The sequence below is a fragment of the Paralichthys olivaceus genome, chromosome 24 (genome assembly GCF_024713975.1).
Source record: "Paralichthys olivaceus isolate ysfri-2021 chromosome 24, ASM2471397v2, whole genome shotgun sequence".
In the NCBI taxonomy this organism is placed as follows: Eukaryota; Metazoa; Chordata; class Actinopteri; order Pleuronectiformes; family Paralichthyidae; genus Paralichthys; species Paralichthys olivaceus.
The window spans coordinates 10,762,620-10,781,289 of record NC_091116.1 but is presented as its reverse complement, the minus strand read 5'-3'; the positions used below and the strand labels follow the sequence as shown (position 1 = coordinate 10,781,289).

Sequence of the window (18,670 nt, the reverse complement as noted above, 5' to 3'; positions counted from 1 at the left end):
AGATAAAAGATTAGATTCAACTTTATTGTCATTGCACATGTCACAAGTACAAAGCAACGAAATGCAGTAATATCTTTAAAAAAATATATCTTTTAAATGGATTATCACAGACTGTCCCCTAAAGACACCCCGCCAGACAAAAGGGACATGTACCAGATTAAGAGATTATTGCGTGTTATCCATATGGACACATGGCATTACGAGGCCGACAATCCCCTTCATCAGACATTTTTTGGGAATGCTATAATCCCCACTTCACAATGAATCTGTCACCATGTGTTGCCACACAAAGTTTATATTCTAATGGCCTCTAATCCCTGCATCTGTCAATCCTGCACAAAACTAGAAATAGTAAGAATCACAGAGAAGAATACTTTTGAATTTATTGCTTTCATAGCAGTTTATCGAAAGACTGATCTAAATAAAATGATTTGTTGCCCTCTAGTGGACCACGACACATATTGCACTTTCTTCTCAAACCCATTACAGCTATGTGATTTTTTTTTTTTAATGATTGACAAAGATAATGAGGCCTAACACAGAATTGTTGAATTCTCTTAAACTGATTCTCAGAGTTTTAGTGGGGTCATGACACTTTTGGCCACCACTCAAATGTTACTTGAAACCAGTTTGATATCTGTTTGGCACTTCTCACTCACTGTGTTCAGTAAACTTTGCCTGGGATAAGTGGAACATCGGGTCATTGCACTTTTGGTCACATACTCCACCTCTTGCTGGGACGGCAAAGTTCAACTCCTCCCACTCCTTGAACGCACACGGCAACTCAGCAGAAAATATACATATTTACAGTGACACATAATGACCACGTTCTGTCTCTTTCATGCAAATATGTTTTAAATATGGTTCATGCATCTACAGGAAACCAGGAGTTCTAAAATAGGTTAATAAAATTTAAAAAATGAAGTGGCATACAAAAATGAACTAAATTGTACTTACTTATTTAAAATAAAACGAAAATGAAAATGACAAAATATGTTGGTATACTTCAGATTTTTATCTGCACATGACCCATAAGGTGATTATGGCAAATTAAGGACATCCTCCGTTGCATTAAGTTTAATTTACAGCAACACAGGAGACATTGCACGTCCTAAGGGATAATTGGGGTCCCAACTCTCTGGTGCAGTTATTTGGGGGGTCAGGGGATAAAAAGTTTGGGAACCCCTGGTGCTAAATGAACACATGATCATAATCATACTGCTGGAACCTAAAGGCATCAAGGTCACACTGTGAGAGAACAGACAGCTTCATAAGAGGATGGGTGTTTTTTTTTTGCCTTTTTTAAAACAGGATGTTTTCCCTCAAGAGAGTATGCGAGGTTCAGTCACTGCAGCACTGTGGGTGTTTTTCAATCAAGACACACAACGGGGAGGTGATGTATAACGTCAGTGGGACGCATGCATGGCACCAGGGCGGATAGTATCGGAGAGACGGCTTGTGTAATTTGCTGTTGGATGATCTTTAGGTTTTAAGGTGATGAGGAAAAAAGCCTTGGGGACATTATTCTACAGTCGGAGGCAAGTTCACACTCACGGTGCGAGAGATGAGCGTTAGCTGGATGTTTCTGCTGCTCCTAGGCTGCAGGTCATCATGTACCACTCATGTGTCTCAGAGCACATGCCCCTGCAATGGTAAGTTTTTACTGCATACATAGTTTAAAGAAACGAGAGATTTCCCTCAGCATGCATGGTTACTGTTTGGTTTCTTTTTTGAACGCTTGATGTGAGCATTCCTCTGTCTTTGCACAGTGAACAAGCAGGTTAGTGTATTTTTAAAATTGCAGAAGTGGAATTTCCTACTTTTCTACTGCTCTATTGTTGAGTTTGAACCATAGACTGTATAACACATGGAAAGTCAGATCTGAAAGTACACATTTCTCTATATCTTATAATAAGCATATCCTCCCTTATAACCAGTTTACCAGTACTTAAAATGGCCTTTGTGGGAACAGTGTCTGACTACATGTATCAGTCAACAGAGGAATATTATATAACCCGTTGCTTTCATTTCAACACTAAAACACAACACCAGGTGCTGCATCTAAACCACAAGCTTCTGAGTCAAGTATGCCACTCGAATTGCACATTTTTGTATTCCATGTGAATGTGAAATGTGAGGCTGGTTAACAGAGGTGCAGTAAACGTGATCACACCGCTGTGTAATATATTCCATGTGGGTTGCTGTGAAATGTCGAGTTGCAGTACCTGAGTTTTAGTTCTGAGAAATCCTATTCAAGTAAATTCATCAGTAGATGCAGCAGTAGGAAGCCATTTCCTTTGAAAGGTTGTTTAGCCTCGGCATCATCCTGACTCTGTTTACAGCAACAGCAAACACAATACTGCGCTATGCTGTGGAAAATCTTTCAAAAACTGATTCATCATATATTTTTCCTCTCCAGTGCAGCTGAAAACTGTCTGCGTAGCCAACAGAGAAGACGTGCATGTGCCGTGCCCAATCAAGACTGAAGACGAAATGACATTTAACCTTTTCAAGGGCCAGGAATTGATTTCCAACGTCTCATGCACTGGTGAAAACCACACACTAAACTGCACAGTGCTCAACGCCAGGGTGGGGGTGGAGGTGGAGCGCAAACAGCAAAAATCGGTGGATTTCGTCCTCACCGGAGTGAATGAGAGCAGCCATGGAACCTACAGATGTGAAGGCATCATTACATTCCCTCCTCCCTTTAAAGGAGTGCCCAGTGTTGTGATGATCCAGGTACTTGTAGAAGGTAAATATAATATAAATAAGTTTTGATGGAAAGTGCATGTTTTGACATACTGTGCATACTTTAACAGAACACTGAATACTTCCTGGGTATGCTTCTTGCAGGACACCTCTGCAAGTGCAATAAAGAAAGCAGTAACCATGGTGATAATTCAAGCCAAATATATAAATGGATTTGGATTCTGATGGTTGTACTTCTAAGCATCTACAGCATAACTGTCACCATCATCGCCATCGTCAACTGGGTAAGATATTTCTCTGACACCGAGGAGTTTGAAATATAAAACATAAACCGAGAAGAACATACAATTTAAATAGCACAGCAACACTGAAAAATAACTTTTCGTCGTGAGCATTTCCTTTAATTCACTGGGTAATGTTTTCAAAGAGCTGTCCAATCAAAACTGAAATTGAAAGAAGAGACTCAAATTCTAAATATCAAAATAAAAAAGAAAGAAATAGAAAGATGGGAGTGATGCAATATGGGATGATTTTGAAAGTGTAGAATATTTGGTTCTTACTGGTACAACATGTAGATACGGCATGAATGTTTTCTACGAGCACCGTCACCTCGAAATAATTCTGTTCTGCCCATTTACAATTTTATGTTCATTTCTGATCTGTGTGTCCTGAATGACAACGACAGAAAATGCTGTTGTTCAGTTGCCCTTTATGTGTCTTCCAGGTGAGGATGAGGAACATAGATTCCCAGAGCGATTACATGAACACCAAACCCAGAGGGCAGAGGGATGGCAGGAAGAAAAGAGGGGTTCAGAAACCAATACCACGACACTTCTGATCTCACACACGTCCTTCGACCATTTTCACAACTATGTCTACTACTTGTGTATAAAAAGAAGGGACGTCCTTGTAGCTTGTTTTGAAAAGAACATTATTTTGATAGGGGGGTTTCTTTAAGTTTAAAACCTGATTATCATGTCTACACAGCAGAAGTAGCAGTTAACTTTGCAGTTGTAAAAAACAATAAATTCACTGTTTTGGTTTTCGCTTTCTTTGTGTTCCTCTCCCTCTCTCTCACACACACACACACACACACACACACACACACACACACACACACTCACACACACTCACACTCACTCACACTCGGAACCCCCAGCTCTGTGGTCGAAACAGACGGCGGTGTCTAAATGAGGGGATTTAAACCGCAAGCCACTCATAAGTCTGAGTGTATCAAAGACCATTAATTCCAAATAAAAAACACCAGGGGGCCTTTACAAACTATGGTGTCACAAAAACATAAATTACCGTAAACACCACACTTCTTTTTTCCACGCTCTTATATCTGTGAAAACAGTAACACCAGACGGTGTTTTCTCAGAGTCAACGTCACTAAGGTTGATGAGAATCAGATAAACGAAAACGAGAGGCGAACACATCAAACCATAACAATCTTCACCGCTTCCTGTCTTCCTCTACTTGCTACCAACCCCTTCTCGTGCTTCCTGCAAACGTGGTGGCATCAAAGGGACTCCACCTTTACCTCGCTCACCTTGCAGTTTCTGTGCAGTTACTGCAATCTCACACAGGTTTTTATTGGTTTCGTTCCGCAGCATGGTTTTTACTCATCTGCTGCAAAAAGCAAGATTGACAGATTGTTTCTGCCACGCCATCATTCTTAACCTTATAATTATTGTGACAGACTTTGACTCACAAAAACACTCTTCTCATGCAGAAGATTAAATTGAAATTCAAGCAGTTTTTGTCTTGCTTTCGGAAAACAAACAGTCCTTTTTTTAACTATAATCACAAGTTCTCAGTATTTTCAGATCAAGGTTTCCAGAGACCACATAATACATTTTAAACACTTCATTATATTTATTTTCTTAAATGTTTACAAAGCAATACAATGTGTTTATGATGACTGCATCCATTCAACACCGACAGCTTTCTTCAGGATTGTAGTTGCTCCATTTGAGGTTGTGTGTCTGACCTGTGGTGTTCTGGAAAAATCAGTCCCCTGAGGAACTCCGTCCTCTTTTCCTCAGACACAGACTCCAGCTCCTGCTCTGATACCTGGAGAACAGAATTATGTATAAAGAATTTATTATCACTGAGATGCAGTCAACACACTGACACTGCAGAAAACCAATGTTTGTGGTTACACCAATTTGTAACTGTAGTTCTTACTTCCCTCCAGATCTTAGAATTCTAATGATTTCAAAAAATTTAGGATTCTTAAAACAATTTGGCAAAATCAAACTGGTTCCTGAGTCTCACCAGAACAGGGTTGTATCCCAAGATCTTCAGATGGCGAAGCATAACCGCCAGGGAACCACGAGGATTAGAGGTACTGTAGCAAAAACCAGAGTTTGGTGGGCAAATGACTGCAATTCTGAGACATGAAGAAAAAGAAAAAGGGTTTATCAGATTTTGAAAGGTCATAATTTGAATTCAGGAACAGGTAAGACAGGAAGAAACTGACAAAAAGACAGAAGACAGTGGCTTGATTGTAAAAAACAGTCAACGCAAAGTTATATTCAAACCACTGAACCCTTATGTTGTTTATAACCTTTAATGAAAAAAAAGTAATTGTTTGTTGTAAAAATAGGACTTAAAATATGTTAATAATAATAATAAGTTACAAACAGTCCTGCATGTAAAACACAATTCATTTGGTTTTTGTTGCATATCCAGTTATGAAATTGAATTTTTGATGAAATAGATAACTCAACATGTCACAGCCTGATATTATCAGAATAAAACATTCACACATCCACTTTGGCATCACCCAACATGACATAAGTGCACTGCCGATTTGCTGATGATTGTGTTTGTTCATTTCTGATGTTACCGACTACACATCGGAGCTGATTTCTTACCTCTGACTGCTCTCTGCTGGAGACAACGCCTCTCTTTCACTAATGCCACTCACTTCAGTCACCGAGGTTTGGTTTGACAGAGGTTTGGTTATCACGGCATCTGAGAGTCAACACACAAACACAACAGCTGCTTGCTCACATTGGTTTTACCACAAGAAGAATTTGTTTTACATTTTATAAAGAAAATCAATGCAAAGCGGAAGTTAAAGAGCAAAATGCAGACAGTGAACTGATTTTTGTGCCATCATCAAACAGAAAGTGCATCACAAAAATCCTCTTTACCTATGAAGTAGAAGTTTTCCACTGTAACTGTTTCCTGCAGCATCGTGTCAGTCTGGTCCTCTAACACACTCTGCAGAGCATGTGAGAGCGACTGCTTGACTAATGAACTGTAGGGGGTTGGATCTCCCAGTAATGATGGCGGGACAGTCAGGGGACGAGGGAGAGGAGGACGGTCGAGACGGAGACACAAGTCTACTGTCTGAAACATTCTATTCTGGCTCAGGAGGAATTTTGGCGCTGGGGAGAAATAGAAGAAGTGGAAATGGATGAAATTAAACAATCCAACAAAAAAAAATAGAAATAGCTTATCCTCCTGAAAATGCGGAGGAATGCTGAAAAACATTGCTATATGACACTGTTAATATTGAGGTATGTTGGTGTAGTTAGCTACTGAAAAATGTACAGAAGAACCAAGAAAAGGATGAGGGCAGAAAACTATAGTGTTGACCCAGCATTCCAACAACAAACTGTGCATGCGTGTCTTACGCGTAGCATTGAACTGCTCCATCTTGCTATTCTGCAGGAGTTGCTCCAGAGGGGCAGGGGGGAAGTGGCCCAGTACACACAGATGAAAAACAGCCTTTAAAAGCTTAAACTCAGACATCTTGGGCAGATACGACTCCAGAACCTGAGTGAGACTATCCAGGAACCTGGAGCAGCAAAATGAAACCCAACATACACGTCAAAACTTGTACAAAGTATTATAGGATTGTTCGTCTGCCATCTTTACACCACAGCGTTCAACCGAGATACTTTCTGTGGCCTTTTCTGTAAATTAATCGATTGCACTTGAAACAACATTCACTTCATAATTCCCCAATGACCATAAGGAACTGCTCCAAATCCAAATCTTTTAAAGAATTGATTCAGTAAAACTTGTCTTTTTTAATCTAGTAAATGACACATAGTCTCATCCTGTTTTTAAAATTAGCTAGAATCAAAAGTAAATTAAGATAAAAACCTTTATTGGTCCTAAAACGGGAACATTTGCTGTGTTCACTGAGCAATTTAAAGGATGGAGACATGTGAGTGACCTACTGTTGTCTGTGCTGCTGCAGATCGTAGTTAAGAGAAGAGTACACCTTTAGGACACAGTGAAGGTCTTTAAGTGTCAGGTCATCTGGGCGGGCAATCACCCTCTCAACAAATGCCTCCATTAAGGGCGCAGGACAGAAGGCGAGGTTCTCAAACACAGAGAGGAAGAGGAGCATCTGGTCAGACAGGAGAGGAGTACAAAGAGTAATGGTGAAAAATGTATCTGCAAAGACACAGAAACAGGCAAAAAACATACATAGCTCTAAATCTAGAGTTATATTCTAACATGAGCCTTCTTAAAAACGTTATTCATACTCTTATTATGTGATTATAGGCATGAAAGAACACTCGTCTTCAGATGTTTGTTTATAAAATACACTACAGAGGACAAACCACATATTTAACATCTGACAAAAAGGGATTAAGAGACAGCTTTCTGTTGCAGCACCTGTTTGTTGGTCCATATGTCAAGCATGGAGGTGACATAGTCTGAAATGCCAGTGAGCAGGTCTAAGTTTCTGTAGTGCAAATCCCGACACGAGAGCAGCACTGCGAACAATCTGTTGAAGGGGATTCCGTGGATGTTTTCTATGAGAGAGGACAGATGTGGAAAGTGGGAAAGCACATTAATAAGACTTTAAAATAGACGTCCAAAGTTTTTTCTACAGACGAGTTTAGTCCCAATATTCTAATTATTCTCTTCTGACAATTCGGCAAACTGTGACTAGGTGGTTTCCAACTTTGTAACCATAGTTACCGAAGCATTTAATAATTTTCTCTTGTGGAAAATATTTTACCTATGATCTTCTGACTACAGATGTCCAGCAGTGGTTTGGAGTAGAAGCCCATTGTGGCCATTGTAGAGATCATGTGCTGGGTGTTGGGAAGGCTGAACTGGTCTGTCATTGATAAAGCCTTTCTCTGAAAAAAAAAAAAAATCCAAATGGAATAGATTCAGATACAGTTTATAACATATAGCTCAGTTAAATGGAAAAATGTTAGATTCACATTGACAGGCGTCTGAGTACCTAACATGGTCAAAAACAAGACTTGTAAACAGACCTCTAGTTTCCGTTTGAGGTATAGCGGGGCATCCTTCCCCAGCATACGCATCATGGTCTGGAGGGCCATGACATTCTTGATTCTGGGAAGACGAGCCTCGACTACCTGCCTAGGATATAGCCACAATAAAGAATGTGAATTAATCTGAAAAAGAAACCTATTCTTATTGAGGTTTTATTTTATGAAGCAATTCTTGCATCTTGTATTTGACTAGCTGTACCTCATGCCCTCCTTCAGTGCACTGACATTGGGGCTACTCTCCATGTGTTCCAGACAGGAAGCCAAGATGGACAGACTCTTCTCATCAAAACCATTTAGTTTCTCCTGTGAGTGGAAAAGAAAAAACATTTGGAAAAACGACCACAATACGAAAATATTGCAAGTGGGACAACATCTTTACTTTCTGGGCTGCTCACCTGGCAGGCTCTGAGAAAAGTCTGGACCACACGGCTGCTTTGAGGCACACCCATATTGACCATACTCAGGAGAGTATACGCCACATCTTCACTGCGCATGTGCCCCACATCCTTCATGGCCTTTTGCAGCAGCGTGTCAAATTCAGGATGCTCGAACATCAGCTGCAGCTCACAGCGCCGCTGCTCGTCGGTCATCTTCTTGGTGGAGTTCCACATTTGGTTGAGGCAGTTGCTGACCTGTCGAACCGTGGGTGCATACTGACATGTGAGGTCCAACACGTCTGACGGGGAGCCACAGCGCTGCAGGTGGTCCAAGAAAGGGGACCTCATCTGTCTCTCTCCTGAGGCGCTCACCACAGAGTGGCTTTTATCGTGCAGTGGAGAATCTGCCACCAGCTTCTTCTCCTCCAAATCCTCAGTGCGGACAGTCCCCTGTGAATAAAACCTCACTGACCTGACAGGACCCATGTGCAGGCATGTCTGGTTTTGCCTCGTGCCCCAGATGTGAGCTGTGTCTCTGAGTGATGTGGTCGCCAGGGCACCTCGCTGCATCATTTGAGATGTGCGGCTGCAGAAGCGAAGGGTCCACCTCATCACCTCCTCTGTCATCCACACAGACATTGTCCTCTGAGAACTGAGGAGCCACTGAAAGGCTCAAAGTCCAGGTTGATTTCAGCAATCCTGTCTGGAGGAAGAAGCTACTATGCAACGTGCGTAAAAGGCTGTGAAAATTGAGTTCAATAAACACAGCTATCCCTCATTTAGGATTATTAACTACCTGACAGGTTCAGTCGGTTATATTATATAATAATAATTACAAATGGTGTAAAACAAAGTGCTGTGACTGAGCTGTCAACAAGGTCAACAGCCTCCCTCCACCGGGTTTTGAAAAAGTGGCTAATTACGTTAGCTAATGTTAGCTAAACGATGCCGCCTGCCTTGTGACTCTTAACGTACGAATATCTGGCAGTAACAATAACGCATGGCGCATAATGTTCGATCATTAAAGTCCTTTAGAGAAGAAAAAAAGCTACAGTAATGAGCGACCATCTTCACAACACGCTCGTTCCTGCCTGCGCCGCCATATTTGGTCCGTCTGTCAACTTAGTACGCCGCCAACACTGCCAAACTAAAAATAGAAGAAAGGCCATTTTTTAAATCTGAAACACCTTAAATATACTATTTATATTCATTCGTATGAATCCAGTGTTTTAAAATTTTTAAATAGTTCGTCGAGGTGCATTTAGTTGTGTTTCTTATTGTGGTTTTTTGTGGCGTTTCCGACACGGACTCAAATTAGCGAAGCACCCGCCGTTTCCTAGCAACCGACGCCGTCCGGTGAAGAATGGCCAAATTCGTGCTTGCTGGTAGAAGATGAATTTTGACAATTTAGCATTTAACTGTGTTTAAAACGATCGTGTCTCTTATTCTTATCATTTTAAATCCCTCCAGGTAAAAGTGACTGCCCTCGTTTTGCCAAAGCGGAACTTTTAGCAGACGCCCTGCAGCGATGTCTGCCGAACTTCAGGACCCATAAGATCTCCATCCTCCCAGATGACTGGAAGGTATTATCACTATCATTATCATTATTATTATTATTATTAGTAGTAGTAGTAGTAGTAGTAGTAGTAGTAGTAGTAGTAGTAGTAGTAGTAGAGTAGTTTAACCTCTGTCTGTCTCTGGCAGGACTGGCTGGATGCCACTTGCAAAACAAATGGCTGGAAACACGAGAAGTCCCCTTTGGTTTGGAGGGAGCTGGTGGACCAAGGGGGCAAAGGGATGCTCATAGGGGGCTTCAGTGACTTCCTTCAGCACTGTCAGGTAGTAGACAGAAGTAACATCACTTCCAAAATCAGACATTCCACACATGCAAAGCTCTTCATTCAGTCTTTTATCGTGTAGGTCTACTACAACATCACATCAGACATGCCCACGGATATGATGCTGAGTGTTGCAGCAGAGAATCTGGAGACCAAGATCGCCCTCATCGAGGAGGAGAAGCACCGCGTCAGTCTTATCAAACCTCTTCACCTGTGGATCAGCAGGTGGTTTAGTTGGATATATCCACTTTGCTCCACTTTATTGGTTTTCTCAGTTGACAGATTGGGTGTAAAATGTCTTTCCAGTGCTCTCAGCCAAACCTGCCACCTCCTGATCCCGAACTTGCTCTCTGCTGAAGTGTTCCCCCGTGTTGCTGCAATCAGCCTCCACCTACTGGGCCTGGAGGGTGACGAGGAGGGACTGCAGGGGCTGAAGATGGAGATGGAGGACCTGGCTCTCCCTTTGCTCCATCAGGTGCAGTACTTTAATTTTTTTTCACATTAAATCACAAGGAAATCAAAGCCACTCAAACCTATTTCTTCACAGGTGAGCGTTCACACAGATCTGGAGCAAGCCTTCGAAGGAGCTGATGTCATCCTCCTCCTGGATGAGAGCTGCTCTGATGACAGTGATGTTGTAAATGACAGTGAGCAGGAAAAGGAAAAGAAGAGGATAAAGGAAATCTCAGAAATCTACACCAAGTACGGACGACTGATTGACACAAGGGCCAACAAGGAGGTGAAGGTTATTGTGTCCGGGGACTCATTTGTCAACCTGAGATGCTCTCTTCTTGTGGACAATGCTTGCTCAATTGACAAGCACCAATTTGTCGCCATGGCAACCCAACTGGAGAATGAAGCAAGGGCCATAATTGCAAAGAAGCTGAGAGTTATGGCGTCAGGTAGCTCATTCAAATTACCAACTTCGGTTGCATTCTAGCACAAGCAGTTTCCACTCAAGATAAAATAATTTTGCCCTTTTCTTCGACTCCAGATGTCACAGATGTCACTGTGTGGGGAAATATCAGTGGTAGTTTCTATATTGACCTGCAGAGGGCAAAGGTTTTCAACTTCAATGGGGCAATTAAAGGACCAGCTTTCTTTTCCCAGTCCCTCCTGAAGATCTTCCATGACAGGTTTGTTACATTAAGAACAAATGTTTTCAATATTAAGCATCAATAAAAAGTTATTTTAGAGGATTGTAAAGCAGTCTTACACCAGATTAATGATGTTACCTTGCAATAACTTCCACTTTGGCAATCTAAAACTAAATATGATAATGTCGGGTGCAGGTCTACTATCAAATGACAAAACTGCCTCCCAAACCTGACCCTGCTGTGACATATATCTGTGCCATTGTTTGTGCTGGGAGATGCCAAAAAGCCAATTAGCTCTGTGTCTCCCCTCCAGGAAATGGTTGGAGACAGACTTTCAAGACTTGGTGCGGTGTCAGCGTGCAGCTGTGGCTTCAAGGACGTGCCGGGCAGCTGCCATGTCAGCTGCCAACGGGATCCTCACCATCTTGAGGGCTTGGAATGGCACGTGCAGTCCGGATAAAGTATTTTCTCTGGGTGTACTATGTCCAGGTAGAAAGATTTGTCGTTGTGGGTAAACTTCCGGTCCATATTTGACCTCTAACACTGACAGATCTAGCCAGGGTGATTGTTTTTGGCTACTTGCAGGCAGCTACAATCTCCCAGATGGCATCGTCCTCTCAGTTCCAGTTACGTTCTCAGATGGTAAATGGTCCCTGTTTAATGTGGCTGTTGGTGATGAGCTGAAGGAGAGACTTCAGGTTTCTGCAAGTGAACTCCTACAGGTTTGTGAAGCTCCAAAAATACTTTCCCAGCGACAATATGTTGTTGAATATGTTTTTTTCTAATTTGCTGAAAGAGTTGTTTTTCTTTCCCAGGAAAAAAACTCAGATTAGAAGATCGTCATGAGAAGCAACGCAGCTGAGAGACATTAAAAATGACAACACAGATGAAAAACACAGGTTTGACGTAGGATGTAGAGAGTTCAGCACCACATCTTGTTTGTTTCAGTTTGTTCTTTTATTCTCTTCAGTTTCACATATGATTTAATGACAACAAATCTTTTCCGCTTCGTGAAACTAACCCACAGCTGTTATATGTCTAGATGTAAAAGATCAAACTGAGTGCTTTATGGAAAAGGGAGAAATTAGAAAATATATTCCTTTTTTAAATTTTTTTATTCTACAGTTCAGTGTAATATAGTTGAAGCGGTATTTTAAGCATAAAACACACTACTACCATACACAAACTAGTCTGTTAATATCTTTGAAATCCACCTATTTCCATTTCTAGTTCTTCATATCAGAACTTTATTTCCCTTGTTGTTAATTCAATATCAAACAAACTGAATTCAATTGGCTCTTTTAACCTAGCACATTCCAATTGACTTTTTTCTTGGGCAAATTTGTTTTGTACTGTCAGCTGACGAGGAGAACTTTGAGAAAAGAGTGCGGTTTTTACATGCAGAATATACACGTTGATTTTGAGCATTTATACACTATACACAGGGAGGCACCGACTGAAAAAAACGGTAAAGGTTAGTACAAACAAGATGCACAACGACAAGTCGGGAAATGGACATATAGTCTGTTATATTCAATTTGTACAACCCACCCCTGAGATTTGGATGCTGAGTGGCTTACAAAATAAAACCGGACCTCTTCATACAGTATATTATATTGTTGGATTTCTTTTTGTCATTTACATCCTTTCAAAAAATAAAGAAAAATAAATCTGCTCCAGTAAAAGTAAGACTCTTTGGAAACTTGACCTCAAATATTTAAATTTAAACACATGCTTGATTCCTGGCATGCATGGACTCGTGGCACAAAGGAAGTTATTTGGTAAATATACAGATCCCAGTGATGACTATACATGTAGAAATAGTCTATCTAACAAGAAGCCGGCGTTTGTCCAGTAAAGTTGTAGATTCAAGAATAAATTCAATTACATGTGGCTCAATTACAAATGGACGTGAAATTGTGAATGTTTACCAATGACCGAATGCTTCCGTCAAAACTGTAACCACGGAGACCTTGGAGGTACGAATAAGGTAAAAGGATAAAACTATTTATTAAATAACTAACTCTGGGGATATATGACTACTTTTTAACCTGGAAGTCCATTGTGTCACCATTGATACGCACATCATCAATCTTTATGGGCAACTGAAGGGAAAAGAATTAGCTCCATTTCAGGAAAAAAAAAAGGTTCAACTGACCATTAAAATAAATAATTTATGGTATATATTAATAATTATTGATAATTATATATTCCAACATTTCAACTCTTCATAACACCATTTCAAAAAAACATCTGCGTCTGCGTGAAAACAAGGTTTAAGGGTTCAGCTCTGCCACGGTAGAAAAGAAAAGGCATCATTATTGTGAACAGATATTTCATGACACAGTAAGAAATGTGCTTAAATTAAACACTAACTAAAGCAAAATTCAAAATGCAGATACACTGATAATCTGTGCTCAGTCGGCAGTGTAACGCCAGAGTAAATGCATTAACAATGATTCTTGTCTAGTTGTTTTGTATTTAAGCGAACAGAACAAGCCTGCGCTGCCCGAGAGAAGCTGATGATCCCGACAATGTCATGGTCCTGGAGTACCGAGGCTGAACTGAACCCTGTAATATGAGGCTATGAGAACAGACTGAACCGAGTAATCTCAACCATCTTCCGCACAATCAATAACCGACAGTGTTAAACTCTCTGATAAATGTTTTGTATATAGCAGTATGAATATAACGTAGTTTTAACATACAAATAAAAACAAAACAGTAGAAGGTGGGGGGGTAGGGAAGCTATGACTGCGGTTGATGTTGAGGAGATGGAGGTGTGTCCGGATCTCCTCCCACCACCCGTCTGTCAGAGCTGATGTCCAGCTCCTCGTCCACCTGCTCCAGTTCACTTTGGTCCAGAAGCTCAAAGTCCTCTTCCTCGGTCCCAACAAGTGTGTCGTCATGCATCTCCTCGCTGGAGCTTTGGATTATCGTGATCGCGTTTTCCTGTTCTTCATCAGGCCCCAGCGCGCCTATTGTAGTGACTGCAGTGTCAGCGGTGGTGTCGGTGGGTGGGGTGGAGGTCTCAAAAGCGCCCGGCGGGGTTTCAGTGGGAAGGAACTCGGCCACGTCCTCGCTGGCCTCGCTGGATGACAGCAGCGCCGACAGAGTGTTCTGCACCACTGTGGAGATGGCTGTGCTCACTATCTCCTCGCTCAAGGCCTCCAGGGACCTCTGTGCACCCTGGGTCACAGCAGCTTCCTTCTCCTCTCCCCCCTCCTGCCTCCCTGCCTCCTCTCGTGGGCCTGTCCCTGGCAACATGCCCTCATCAGCCCCGGGTGGCCGTCCGTGTCCGTTGAAGTGCGTGTTCACAAAGTGGAGCGGGGACGCCAGGTGCTGGATGAGGAGGCTGGCGGGGCTCAGCGGTTCTGCCTCTGACTGAGCCCCAGCCTGGGCACCGTCGACCTGCCCGGGAGCTCGCAGAGGGAAGTGGAGCAGGTGGTGCTCGATGGACGGGAACTCCTCGACTGAGGGGAACTCAGGGAGATCACGAAGGTAGGACTCCTCTGGGTCACTGTGTAAACTCTGCTGGTCCAGATCTAGGTCCAGGTAGAGATGAGACAAAATAATGTCAAGACATTCAAACAGCTAAGCCAACTCTAAGTAAAAGACTTAAAAGAGTTAAAATGACTCAAACTTTGACCTTCCTCCTAAGCAAACAACTACTTCTGTGATTATTTACCTTCAGAGACGTCAGTGAGTTGAGGAGTGGTGGCTCTGGACACGGAGAAGCCTCCACTCTCCAAGATGGACGCCTCCTCGTCCGACAACTCCGAGTCTGTGATGGCCATCGCCAGAGCTGTCGTCTTCACATCCACCTGAGCAAGTACACAACAGTGTTCTCATTACATGTCTACTACAACACACACACATCATCTTTCTAGTTCACGCTTACAGTCGTTTTTCATGTGTATTCTGAAGGTGGCACTGTTTTCTGTAGGTCCTAATTCATTCCACAGACAAAGCATATTTACTGAAAACCACACATTAACGTGGTGGCGCTTAGAGAATGTGGTCATACTTGAAAGAAATATTTATTACACAACACTTCAGGGCTCACAGTGTCCATACCGTTGGGGCAAAAAGAGACAGCTCCTCCTCGCTCTCACTCTCTGTTTCGGCTCTTGGCTCGTCCCCCTCTTCCAACTCTTTCTTCACCTCTGTTAAAAAAACAAAACACACACACACACTTACAAAGCTGCAGAATACAAAGTGTAACAAACAGTACAAGAGAAATGTGATCTGGGAACAAATGTAAGCAGATAATCTTCTAATCACACACTTTGTTTAAGGTCAACATGGTTGGGTTAAGCTGCATCGATTAGTTCCCCCGTGCATGCTTAAACCCCCTATTAATGCTACGCTAATGTCCAGAAATCTGCAATCTGTAACCTCGAGGTGTCACAGCAGCACTCACTCCTCTTATCGTGCTTGCGGTGCTCGGTATTTCCCTTCATGCTGTAGTCCAGTTTCATCAGGATTGGCTCCAAGCCTGTGTACATCCTCTGGATCAGTTCGTGGTACACCACGAGCGGCCACAACAGCACGCTCAGGACTGAACAGGCACATGGAAAAAACATTTGAGAACCTTGTGGTCTTTGCAAGTACCACGACTAGTACGCCGTGTGCTTCTGCACATGGTGTACATTCTAGTATCCAGTTACCTGATCTATGAATGCGGTATGACAAGATACACCACTAAGGTAATACCATAACATAAGCAATATTTAGGTGTTTTATACTATTAAGGACTCACCTATAATATAAGAGATCATGATTCCTGGTACATAATGTCCAACCACGGCAAGTACAAAGCAGCTACTGCACATCAGTACACAGAACTGAAAACCAGAACAGAAGAGAAATAAGCTGAAAATCACCCTCAGGCTGCAAAGCATACAAAAGTAAGAAGTGAAAGGTAGTGTTGTGTGTGTTTGTGTATGACAGTAGAGTATGTCTAAAAGCTTTCTTGTAGCTGCCTACATCAGACGCAAACCTAGGATTTAAAAGGGTTTTCAGTCTTTTGTTGTTCGTGGTTAGCAATGTGTATTTTGCACAGTGTTTGGTTCTGTCAGCTATCAAACCTGTACAAGATAACCTGCGTGTACACAGACTCTTCAGCCATCAGACATTTGTAATAAAACGATACTTTACAGATTTACTCTCAAAACAGAGAGAAACACAGTCAAGAGTGAGCGTCAAAGTGCTGTACCTTGCCATGGTTCTGCTGCTTGTACTGCAGCATCTCCTGCAGGTACAGACAGCACGTCAGGTAGCTCTCAGCCAGGTGGTGGCTCAGCTCAGGAACACTGAGCAGATGCTGCTCCACACCCATTGTTTCACTGTATGCAGCAAAGAACGCACACACACACAAACAAGCACAGAAAGGCAGCGATTAAACCACTTGTAAAGAACAAAAATCCAGGTTGTATGATTCCATGCTGATGGTATGTAAGCAGAGGGAGGAACACAAATAGAACGGATATAACCAGACCAGACGTCTAACAGTAGTTAAAGTGATATGCTGTCACAGGCGAGAAAAATGTCACCCAGTCATAAAGAGACTTCAGTGTTAGAATTTGACATAAGCTGTTATTTTGAATTGTTTCGTTGATAAAGAACCTGTGTTTACACGAGTATGTTTATCGTGTACACACCACACACCTTTGCACAGGGTGAGCCTCTGCTTGTTGAACTGCCGTGGGAGGAAAAACACACAATTAGGGGGAGGACAAGAGCAACGACAAATGCATGAATTTGGTTGGAGCCATTTGGGCTTTTACAAATATTCTTCACTCTGTAGTTAAGCTCTTTATATTCTGTTTACACTGAATATACTAGTTCCATTCCATTTATATTTACAAGCATTGCATGTTTACTTGTTATTACTTTACTGGTGTCTATTTTTGACTGACACATCAAACATATCTGTCCCTCGACTAATCGAGGATTATTTTACCTTATGGCTTTAAATGACAAAACCTGAGAAGCAGATTTAAATCACCATTACCAGTGACGATGGGCAACTTGGGCTTCCATCTCTCCAGGAGCATGAGTCCCAACAGGGAGACACTCAGGAGGAAGAGGGGCCGCAGGGAAGTGGAGGACAGGAGCCTGTGGAGATAAACAAGCTATCAATCGATACACTTGGAAAGGCTGTTAGATCATTCTGCACATTGTATTTGATAAACTGATCAACAAGGAACTTCCTCATCTTCTACATTCTGTCAGATGTCACTGACAGCAGGTGATCAGGGCCTGGGCCACTCAGCATGACATGAGCGTTTGCTAGCATGAAGCTCCACAAATGCTAACAGCTGTAACAACTCAATGCAACGCTGGTTTTCTGTTTGGCCGACACAAGAACATATTTCCTGATCATCTGTGGCGCTTAAAGACGTTTTGACGAGGCTGGAAATTAAGTTTGAATTGGCTAATATGCTGCGTTAGCACTGGGCTAAGGACGTGGGATTAGCTAACTTGTTTTGACATGCCCTCGTAATATCCCTGCTGACGTTAGCCCAGCTAGCTGGCTGGCACGGTGTGGGGGTGTGGGAGCGGTGTCGAACACGGATGTTACCAGAACAGCGTGTTGAGCGTCAGGGCCACGGAGATGCTGCACAGCGGCCTCTCCCACACCAGCAGCCTCTGGAGCCACAGCAGCGGCGCCTCGTACGGCGACAGCCAGCCCTGGAGGCGCTCCCGCAGGCGGACGAGCTCCGGGTTCCCGTCCCCGCAGGCCTGCTCCGACGCCCCGGCGGGGAAGAGCGACTCCAGGCCGACCGAGGAGGAGGGAACCGAGGGGTGTCTTGTGGCCTCCTCTCCGCTCGCCATGTTTCTCCCACACTTTGTTGTGTTGTTTTGGAGATCACGGGAACGGCAGCGTCAAGCGCCACGGAGCTCACATTGACAAGCATCCGGTTATACCTTCAAAATAAAACAGGAATGCTGATGAATGACTATTTATTTATTTAAAGTTAAAAAAAAGACTCAAAACTCAAAAAGGCTTAATTTACAACTTCAAATTGTTTTTGCAAATGTGGCAATTGAACGTGGTACAGAAAGTACAACTTAATTTATTGCATGCAGGTTTTAATATATGTGTACAGATTGGGATTACAAAAACACAATTCTGTTTAAAAACTCAAATCCTATATTTGTTTCACAGCTACTGCCTCATTTAGTATTATAAGCGTGTTTTACTTTGAAGACAGGGAGTTTCCTTTATTTTAATTTCTGTCAACTTGACTCTTGCACAGATGGGCGTGCGGGTCAGATGAGAAGATCTAGTCACGTGTTTCCTGTTTACTGTAGGAGAGGTTTTACAGCTCCAGGGCTCCACCGTGTGGTCAGAGATACCT

At 42.5% G+C, this 18,670-nt stretch overlaps 4 protein-coding genes across 5 annotated transcripts; 2 read left to right on the top strand and 2 right to left on the bottom strand.

Moving 5' to 3' along the window:
- The first annotated feature begins 1,292 nt into the window (after nt 1-1,292).
- Nucleotides 1,293-3,760, top strand: LOC109642981 (T-cell-specific surface glycoprotein CD28). Of its 2 annotated transcripts, none has more exons than XM_020107958.2 (4): nt 1,293-1,652; nt 2,420-2,752; nt 2,854-2,993; nt 3,434-3,760. In XM_020107958.2, the coding sequence occupies exons 1-4, from the start codon at nt 1,565-1,567 to the stop codon at nt 3,545-3,547; spliced, it is 675 nt and encodes a 224-aa protein (XP_019963517.2). In that variant the 5' UTR covers nt 1,293-1,564; the 3' UTR covers nt 3,548-3,760. The 2 variants fall into 2 exon arrangements, with proteins under 2 accessions (XP_019963517.2, XP_069376552.1); XM_069520451.1 differs by having other exon boundaries at nt 1,338-1,652; nt 2,425-2,752.
- An 803-nt stretch (nt 3,761-4,563) lies between these two features.
- Nucleotides 4,564-9,482, bottom strand: fastkd2 (FAST kinase domains 2). The gene is made up of 11 exons (XM_020107960.2): nt 8,387-9,482; nt 8,191-8,294; nt 7,971-8,079; nt 7,706-7,829; nt 7,357-7,496; nt 6,912-7,084; nt 6,360-6,523; nt 5,874-6,110; nt 5,592-5,691; nt 4,990-5,104; nt 4,564-4,785 (listed from the first exon to the last, which is right to left on the bottom strand). Exons 1-11 carry the CDS (start codon nt 9,005-9,007, stop codon nt 4,663-4,665), a joined length of 2,010 nt encoding a protein of 669 aa, XP_019963519.1. The 5' UTR covers nt 9,008-9,482; the 3' UTR covers nt 4,564-4,662.
- A 78-nt stretch (nt 9,483-9,560) lies between these two features.
- Nucleotides 9,561-12,912, top strand: mdh1b (malate dehydrogenase 1B, NAD (soluble)). The gene is made up of 10 exons (XM_020107961.2): nt 9,561-9,753; nt 9,839-9,951; nt 10,073-10,207; nt 10,289-10,431; nt 10,513-10,681; nt 10,754-11,108; nt 11,201-11,342; nt 11,617-11,792; nt 11,889-12,025; nt 12,119-12,912. Exons 1-10 carry the CDS (start codon nt 9,732-9,734, stop codon nt 12,134-12,136), a joined length of 1,410 nt encoding a protein of 469 aa, XP_019963520.2. The 5' UTR covers nt 9,561-9,731; the 3' UTR covers nt 12,137-12,912.
- On the bottom strand, nt 12,242-18,249 carry retreg2 (reticulophagy regulator family member 2). Its single transcript, XM_020112528.2, has 9 exons — nt 17,890-18,249; nt 17,320-17,423; nt 16,974-17,004; nt 16,522-16,651; nt 16,066-16,150; nt 15,727-15,864; nt 15,381-15,469; nt 14,992-15,127; nt 12,242-14,848 (listed from the first exon to the last, which is right to left on the bottom strand). Exons 1-9 carry the CDS (start codon nt 18,141-18,143, stop codon nt 14,052-14,054), a joined length of 1,764 nt encoding a protein of 587 aa, XP_019968087.2. The 5' UTR covers nt 18,144-18,249; the 3' UTR covers nt 12,242-14,051.
- Nucleotides 18,250-18,670: the final 421 nt, after the last annotated feature.